This window comes from Dryas octopetala, chromosome 1 (genome assembly GCF_963921425.1).
Source record: "Dryas octopetala chromosome 1, drDryOcto1.1, whole genome shotgun sequence".
Classification (NCBI taxonomy): domain Eukaryota; kingdom Viridiplantae; phylum Streptophyta; class Magnoliopsida; order Rosales; family Rosaceae; genus Dryas; species Dryas octopetala.
In genome coordinates this window covers 17,662,845-17,672,157 of record NC_141366.1, presented here as the reverse complement: position 1 = coordinate 17,672,157, position 9,313 = coordinate 17,662,845, and the positions used below count along the sequence as shown (strand labels likewise).

Genomic DNA, 9,313 nt, shown 5'->3' with positions numbered 1-9,313 from the left:
TCATTTAGCCATTTGATTATCATTACAATCATTTCATATTTTATTGAAAATTTGTGTTCGTCCATTTACATGAGCACAATTAACTTGCTAATAGTTAACTAAACAATTTCTGATTTTGTTAATTTTTTGAGAATGATATACATTATGTTTTGTACTTTTATTCCATGATTATATAAATGTATATACATATTTTAAAATATGAGTTTGTTATATATAGAAGAGGGTAGAGTAGACGGAGGCAGAGGGATCGAAAATCAGAAAAGGGCAAAAGAAAAAGTAAATTTATCAGTCTTCCATCGTATTAATTATTAAAGTGGGATTTGTATTCGAAAAGCATTAGGCTTTCTCTTGTACCGATGCCAATGGCCAAAACAGTAGCACAAAATGCGTCCCCAAAGAAGAAGACACTCACTAGCAAAGCAAGGAAACAACAAATAAAGGCCAGAGCTGTTGCTACAAAAGGTACGTGCATTAATAGCTATTTGGCTCCTTCCCTCTTCACCCTCTTCCTATTCGTTCATGTAGATTTCATCAAATCTTATTTTATATATCATATTACTATCGAAGTTTAATATCCGCTGTCTTTTCTTCTTATTAGGAGCGTTTTTAGATCAAGATAATTAAAAGGAAAAATTTACCGAATGACATGAGCTTTAGGTGATGAAACACACGAACACACACACACACACACATATACATGCTTCTTACAAAATTAATCAGCATGAGAATTAAATTGGCTCTAAACATACCATAATTTGGAAACTAAGAATGGTCATAATTTGACAGAATTGAAAATTTGGCCCAAGACCTAATTTTTGTGTTGTGTATAGGATCATATATATGTGCAAATAAAAAGACAAGAGAAAAATTCACCTATCATCGATGTATACACTTATGTGTTTATTTTTCTTTTTATGCCATGTGTTAGATTATGTGATGAGAGAGATAGAAATAATGAGTATATATACCTTTTGCACAAAAGTTTTACATTAAAAATACAGATATAAGTGTCTATATTAGCCCGTAAGAATTATAGGGACTCTGTTTCATGAATGATATACATACATTAAGTTGGCAAAGCATGTTTCACATTTATGATCGAATACGTTAAACCATACAACTCACAAAAGGAAAACAAGATTTTAATTAATTTTGATTAAGGGACAAAGCAAAAAGTCACGATTCACGAATGCTCCACTTTGGAAGTTTCCCACAGCTAGCTCCTTTTCTTTGTTATGTGGGTCTGCAAGTCTGCAACTGAGCTGCTGTTATCCTGTAAAAATGTAAATGAGAGGCTCAAGTTCACTAATCTCACCATTCATGGATGGCACATATTTTGTGCATGTATTCACATCCAGCTTGATCTTATTTTCATATGATATAAAGATCACTGACATCAACCACATGACATGGTCTAATTCTGCTTCTGCACATTGATGAATGCATGTCTTATTCAATGGACAAGAGCTAGGGAGGGCTCAATTCAGTTTGTATGGACAGCTTCCCAACTTTTGTATGAATTTCAAATTCTAATTAGGCACATGCATGCAATACCTCTCAGATCTCCTTAATTTCCTGAAATAATTATAATCAATTAGTGAAAAAAATATTAAGCCAGTATATGATGTGGAGAGAAAGTCTCCTAAAAAGAATGTATGGCTTTGCATAGTAGTTTAATTATAAAGGTATGAGACTTCTCTTTCCATTACTAATTGATTTTATGATGAATATTTAAATTTCTTCGTAGTATTAATTAAACACACGCTATTCATGTGTTACATCAAACCACCATATGAGCTTTCACGTCTTCAATGTGAATTGTTTACATATTTAACTTGAATGATGACACACATGATAATATACCGAAGAAATGATTGATTCTTGACTTGCAAATAGCCTTAAAAGATTTAGTCTTAATTAATTGGCTTATTCACGCCAATGCCTCCTGAAACTAACTTCGATTTTCAATTTACCCCTTGAAATTTTAATCCTCCCACTTTACCTCCCAAATTTTACAAAATATCATATTTCGTCAAGTCCGTTACAAACTCCGTCAAATAAGCTGACATGGCAGTTTATTGCCCCTTCCACATAAGTGTCATGTAGTCTTTTTTGACGGATTCATAAATAGACTTAATGGAATAATGATATTTTGTAAAGTTTGAGAGACAAAGTGGGAGGAATGAAATTTTATGGGACAAATTGAAAATTGAAGTTACTTTCAAGGAGTATTGACGTGAATAAGCCTAATTAATTAAACCATATATAACTATTAGTACTAGTTTTTTATATTGGGCACTGTATGGGGCCTAGAAAATTCATGAAATTAAGATATGTAATTAATTAACAGGGCCTCACATTAAAAACAAGGACTTGAACCCAAGCTGTCACTCCTGCCATGACAAGGAAAGACCAGTATCACGGTTTCTATGATCTTTAAATTCAAGAATGATTCATCAAAAATCACAAAATAAGCTTTCAATTGGAATGGCTGTGTGTGGTTTGTTGTGCAACATCCAGATAGTCTACTTGTCTTTATCCTTGCATAAAAAGGGCTCAAGGCTTACTACTTTAGCTGTCTATTTTGTAATTCTTGGTAGGTGACATTAATGAGTCCTTTATTTATGTGTTCCTCTGCTGCCCAACACCCATTTTTAATTCATTTTTACTTTATTAATTTTGCTTTTCATTATTTGGTTATCTATGGAAATGAAAGAAAAAAGAGAGAAGAAACCAATTTCTCTCTCTCAAACTTTTCTCTTCAGAACATGCAAGTTTATCACAAGTATTGCCCAATTTTTCAATTGGTCTTCTGAATGGTAATGAATCAATGAAAGCATTTCCATTGGGAAATTTCTGTGAATCTGAGACATATTTTAGTGGTGGGGTTCAATTGGCATGGGAAATTTCTATGAATCTGAGATCCCTTTTGGTGGGGTTGTGCTCATCGATCTTTTCTGGGTTGGCAATTGCAAAATTCTTATCAACATGGTCTCATCACCTGTCTATATACATTACCACTGTGCAAAAGCTTCAACATTAAATTAATGGCATTACGATATTGGCATTTATTGCACACTCGTGAGTCACATGTAGAGGTAATGGACTGGTATGAAACCCAAATGGCCCCAGTGCCTAATCTCGCAGAAAAGATTCAATGTGATGGGGTTCCTGATTTTTCAAATGTGAAATAGAGTGATTTGACACATGAATAACCATCTCAATCAATCAATTTCAGGTGATGATAAAAACGCTCCCATTGCAAATTTCTAATTAATTTCTTAAATTCTGATTAACTGGCTTTGAAAACAAATGGCTCGGCACGTAGTAGAGTAGTTGCTCAGGTAACTAGGTAAGTGTGATAGTGCTGCACCAGCAAAGGCTGCTCCAATAATATAAAAAAATAGTCACGTTGATTGACTACTAAAGTTGTTTATATATTCTTAAATAAAGAAAACATAATCAATAATATGTAGTACTTAATTAAGTCGCCTGTATGTGATATTAAGAGAGTCTTCAATAGAGCATGCCCCAATACAAGATTTAGTCTGTGATATCTGATTAAAGAACTCCTACAATGACATGACAGTACTTCTTCTCCTTTTCCCTCCAACATCTCAGCTAACTGGAGGAGTGAAAAGGAGAAGAAATACTGTCATGTTATTGTAGGACATTATTCTCAAACCATTAGGGGTTAATTACTATAAGATAAGCACATAGGCACCTCTCCTTGTGTGGTGGACCTAATGGTGAATGTTACCTTATACAGTATACACTATATTCCAAAAAGTTTAAGCCGCCCAGTCCCATCGTACTGTTCTTACATGTGAAAATATTGTAGTGCCTATATGTGATATCTGATTAATGAACTCCTACAGTTAGCTGAGATGTTGGAGGGAAAAGTCATGTCGTTGTAGGAAATTATTCTCAAACAATTAGGGGTTTACTATAAGATAAGTACATAGGCACCTCGATCTCCTTGTGTGGTGGACCTAATGGTGAATGTAACCTTACACTATATCCCAAAAAGTTTAAGCGGCGCAATTCCATCTTACATGTGAAAATGTAGATAGATGAAAGAAGAGAGGTAATTAAACATATAGGTGCAATCCTATCATGTACGTTGCAAACTAACAAAGAAGTAGAGAATGTAGATTAAAGGTTTAGCCCCTTATCGTTGTAGAAGAAAATTAGGATTATTCAAAGGAGCTGAAGTGTACAAAACAATACTCGTTAAGGAATTAATCAACAACATTGTCAAAGCTCATGGGGGCATGTCCGTATTTGGCGGAGTTGGTGAATGTACTTGTGAAGGAAATGATTTTTACATGGAAATGAAAAGAATCTGACCAATTAATGAACAAAATATTGCAAAATCTAAATATATGATTACTGCTGAAAACTCGTATGAGAGTCGATTTAACCGCTCTAACTATGACAAAATATTTCCGAGATGCTCATGGTCAAATGTTAGTACCTCATGCAAACAAGACTTTAATATCTTATTAGACTGTACAACTGCTAAGTTTCAAAAGCTTAAGATCATGTTCGAAAATGAGACAAACAATATATTATGCTTACATATTAGTACTTGATGTATATGGTTCTTTTCAGCTAACAAAAGAATGATGAATGCCAGCTGCTGCTGCTGCTACTACTGAATGCAGTGTGCACTTAGCGATGGATTTAGTAGGCTTGCTCTAAACTTACCGGCGTTTATCCCGGACCAATGGGAAGATATAAACCACAACTGTCTGTGTCTCTATCTAAACACGTCTTCGTGGGATGTGTGAAGGGACCACTTTGTCCTTCTTCTGCTCATCATAATTATTCACTCTTCGATCCAAATCATTTAGTTTCAGTACTCCGATTATTTGTTTGTTCTCATTAGAACATACTATCCAATTAGCTTCAGCGCGCCCCCCAACAGGTCCTTAGTTTACAACTTGTTCACTCCCACTAGGACTCATTTCATTCCAAAGTTCAAACCGATTGATTTGAATAAAATACTTGTTAGTTTGATTTATATTGTTAACATATTTTTTAATTGCTTAAAATATTATTGGGGTTCAGTAACTATTTAATATGGTATCAGAATCTTATTTGTAGGAGGTTTTAGGTTTAAATTCTCTATCCCCAATTCTGTCATGTTTATATATATCTATTCTTTGTATGCAAGTTGAGATTCCACATGAGAGAATCTATTAATTTATTTACATTGTTGACTTATTTGTTGACAATTTTAACTTTTTAGAATCCGGTGATTGTCTCACAGTAGTAACATCAAACAGCAATCACCCAGTTACAAAAATGTGGTTATCCAGTCATGCCACAAAGAGTGAGAGATGGCCTTCCTCATCCTGATTTCTGAAGAATCTGAATCCGCACTGTGAGTGTAAACTACACACATACCCAGAAAAAGTGAGAGTTAACACAGTTTTGTACTTATTGTTTCCCATTGCCCAAAACAAAGAAGTAATTACCATACTTAATTCGCATCTTACAGAATAAATAAAAAGTCAGGGGCACTTTGAATTGCTCGCAACAGAATAAAGAAATTTAGGGTGAATGTTAGATTCAGAAAGTGGTTTGACTCATCAGCTGTTTGGTCATTGTTTTTTGCTTTTTTTGTTTTGGTCTGACAAGTCATTCGTATTCTTAAATTTTCATTGCATAAGCATCAATAAACTTGTACTGGTCATTAACTAGATCCACAATTAAGGGGTCTGAATGTGTGATTATTGTTTTGCTTTGACAACTAATGTTCTTAACTTGGGTTGGTCTTAACTATGTTCTGATAGCAAGTTCCCATTTGGAAGGCTATAACTTCTTTAAACTTCCGCAGTTTTCACTCATGCTAATAGTTTTAACAATTGGAATGCATGTTTTTAACTTGGATTCTTGACTTCTTGTTAGATTGGTTCATAGAACAATATTTAGCTCTTTACCTTTAAGGAGTCATTCATTTTTACAAGCCAATTACAATTTAACACGTGTTAATACACTTAACTAACAAAATGGATATAATTTGACACGTATTGACTTATGACTTCTTATAGGTCATTTTCCTTTTATAGAACATTACTTCCGACTGTCTTAAATTTTATGTTGTCAAACTTTATGATTACACACAAGACTAATGGTCCTAACATACTGTTTAGTTGAAGAACATATACTATATGTTCTTAAATAGGAATATCATTAAAGAAATGTTTTTTTTTCTCTATTCTCTACTAGGGGGTTTAAAAAAATTTATTAAAGATTTAACCCAAGTTATCCTGTTTTCTTTTCCAATGAGAGTGAGGCAAAGGGACCAACATGCATATAAGTTAATGGAGCTGCAGTGAAGACTGAGAAGTGAAGGTGAAGACTTACCCCAGTTTCTTTAAAAGCACAGAATGCGAAGCTTCTCTTTTCCATCATTACTACTCTCTTCAAACTTCTGCTCCAAGGTCCTCTCCTTGACCTCCTCAACACACACAACAACAAGTTCCCTTGAAAAAGTAGAAAACCAAGCCAAAATGGAGTTTGCTCTTGAAGAAGACCCATTAACAAGCTTCCAAGAACACAACCCAGATGCCATCCCAGATCTCTTTGCCTCAGAAATTGATCACATGCCCTCACACAACTTGTTAAGCAGCTCAGAAGACACAGGTTTCTACTACACATTTCGTCTTGAAGCCATTTCTCTCTTTTTACAGGTAAAGTACTACTAGTACTACTAGTACTATGCTTTTTCAGTACTTCACTTTCCATTTTCTTGCATATTGGTCTAAAACTTGTTCTAATTTATCAGGCACAGTACTCCTGCAACCTTGACCCTTTCATCCCCTACCTTGCCATCAACTACCTGGATCGGTTCATATCCAAGCAAGATATTCCGGTACATTATAAAGAACTCGATTTTGTTTAATTAATATAAGTTTAGTTGCCAACAAAATACCATTACATTTCACTTTCGCTTTCTTAGCTATTCATCACTCTCATTGCAGGAAGGAAAGCCTTGGGTCTCAAGACTTGTTGAAGTCTCTTGCCTATCTCTTGCTGCAAAGATGAAGAACACACCCTTCTCCCTCTCTGATTTTCAGGTAATTAATTAAATTTAAAACCTTCAGTTCTGTAAAATCAACTGAGAACAAATGCAGAGGAACTTATAAATAATATATCCTGTTAAAATGCATGTATATGGAAACAGAGATCAGAGGAAGGTTTCATCTTTGACGCGCAAACTATTCACAAAATGGAGCTTCTCATTCTTGACACACTAAATTGGCGGATGAGATCAATCACACCCTTCTCTTTTCTGCATTTCTTTCTCTCATTGCTGGAATTAAATGGCCGACAATTTACTCAAGCTCTCAAAAGTCGAGCTTCGGATGTCATCTTCAATGCCCATAATGGTAGTACTAGTACTTGTTCAAGTACTTCAGCCTCCTAAATTAATTCCCCATTCATTAATTTTATAAGTATTTTTTTCTTTACCTTAATTAAACTCATAACTCTGCTTTTCTTTTGGTTACAGAAATCAAATTTGTAGAGTTTAAACCATCGATAATCGCAGCATCAGCAGTCCTATCTGCATGTCATGAGCTGCTCCCTTTGCAGTTCTCTTCCTTTAAAGCTTCAATGTCATCTTGCAAATATGTAAATAAAGTAAGAACTAAGCACATAAGATAACAGAGTCCACTCTGTCATTCTATTTTCTCTTTCCATATAATTAATTTGGACCAGCAAATTTAAGCATGTTGCTGTTGCAGGAGAGTTTGTTAAAATGCTTGAATTTAGTGCAAGAAATGATGGTGAATGAAGGGTCCGAGTCAGTGTTAGATACTTTGTCATGCACAAGAACCCCAATGAGTGTGTTGGACCGTCACTTCAACAACTCAGAAAGCGAGAACACCATTTGCACCGCCTCCGCCGCGGCCACCACCACCACATATACTAGAAGTACTATGATAGAAGAGAAGAGAGACAACAGCAAGCGGCGTAGATTGAATGGTTTGTGCAGTGAAAATAGGTTTCAGCTTTCTCACAATGTTCAAAATTGTTGATTTGTTTGTCATTGGCATGCCCTCATAATATAATAACTGTCCCCAGAAGAAAGAAACAATCACTAGATTATTAGTACTGTCCCATTTTTCTCCCCCCCCCCCCCCGAAAAAAACACAAAAAATTTAAATATTGAAAATAGAGAGAAAAAAAAAAAACAGCTGTTTTGTTTTATGGGGTTTTGGGCTACGGACCAGGGGGTGTTGGACTTGGGCAGTTAGGGACAAAACGGGCTGTTAGCGTTCTTGTTTTCGGAGAAGTTGGGACTTGGGATGTGTTGTGTCTCTTGCTCGGTGGCAAGTAAAGAAGAAGTAAACATAGGGATTTTTCTCTCTACTTTGTTAGAAGAAATCCCATATTTGCGGATTGATATGATTTGCTTGGAATTGTAAGAGTTATTTATTATTGTAACATAAGCATTTTTTTGGTCAACCAAAGCATGATAGTAGTTAAAGTTGGCGGGAAAGGGTATTTGATTGTGGGATAGAAGGGAAAGGGTATTGGAGACACCGTAATTTTCACTGAGATTGTAGTATCTTTGACCAAGGAATACGCCATTTATGTGCTCAAAAGCGACATGGGAAGTAGCAATAAAGCTTAAATGTGGTACAGAGTATGCATTGCATGTGAAGCTCTCTCACATGGCACAAAACACACACAATCATAACAGCTAGCACTTAGCAATGTGGTACTACTGAATATTGGCCATATTAATTAATTCCCCATTTGAATGTGGTTGGGAATTGAAGAGCCTTGACTTAACACACACAAGAGTAGCTTCTGCTTGTTTGATTGGTTCTTTAAGGTACACCCATCTTATTTATTATTATGTCCCCATGAGTCCATGACCCCAGTAGTTTTACAAAGAACTCTACATTTGTTTGGTCAAAATTAAGTGGCAGTTGGCCAAGATATATATGAAGCAAATTGGGTTTAAAATGTTTGGTTTCGTATTCCTAAGTTCCTACTTCCAACTCAATCTTTTCTCATTCTTATTTGTTTCTTTTCTCTGCATGCTGTTCACATTATAGTTGGAAATTAATTTTCTTCCATGTTGACTTTCATATGTGCTGGCAACGACACGTCGTTAGTCCTCAGAAAGCGATAGCAAAACACTTAAAAACATATTGTAGTGATGAGCATGAGCATGAGCAAGAGCAACCAAAGAAAGTTTATAACAGTGCATATAGTATCTATCAACTTGTAATTTGAATGCCCAAAAGCCCTTTCAAAGACAGAAACACGGAATTGGGTTATAGAATTT

At 35.1% G+C, this 9,313-nt stretch overlaps 1 protein-coding gene across 1 annotated transcript; it reads left to right on the top strand.

Moving 5' to 3' along the window:
• The first annotated feature begins 6,370 nt into the window (after nucleotides 1-6,370).
• Nucleotides 6,371-8,833, top strand: LOC147298716 (putative cyclin-D6-1). The gene is made up of 6 exons (XM_086229171.1): nucleotides 6,371-6,701; nucleotides 6,797-6,883; nucleotides 6,993-7,088; nucleotides 7,196-7,400; nucleotides 7,523-7,653; nucleotides 7,758-8,833. Exons 1-6 carry the CDS (start codon nucleotides 6,399-6,401, stop codon nucleotides 8,049-8,051), a joined length of 1,116 nt encoding a protein of 371 aa, XP_086085297.1. The 5' UTR covers nucleotides 6,371-6,398; the 3' UTR covers nucleotides 8,052-8,833.
• Nucleotides 8,834-9,313: the final 480 nt, after the last annotated feature.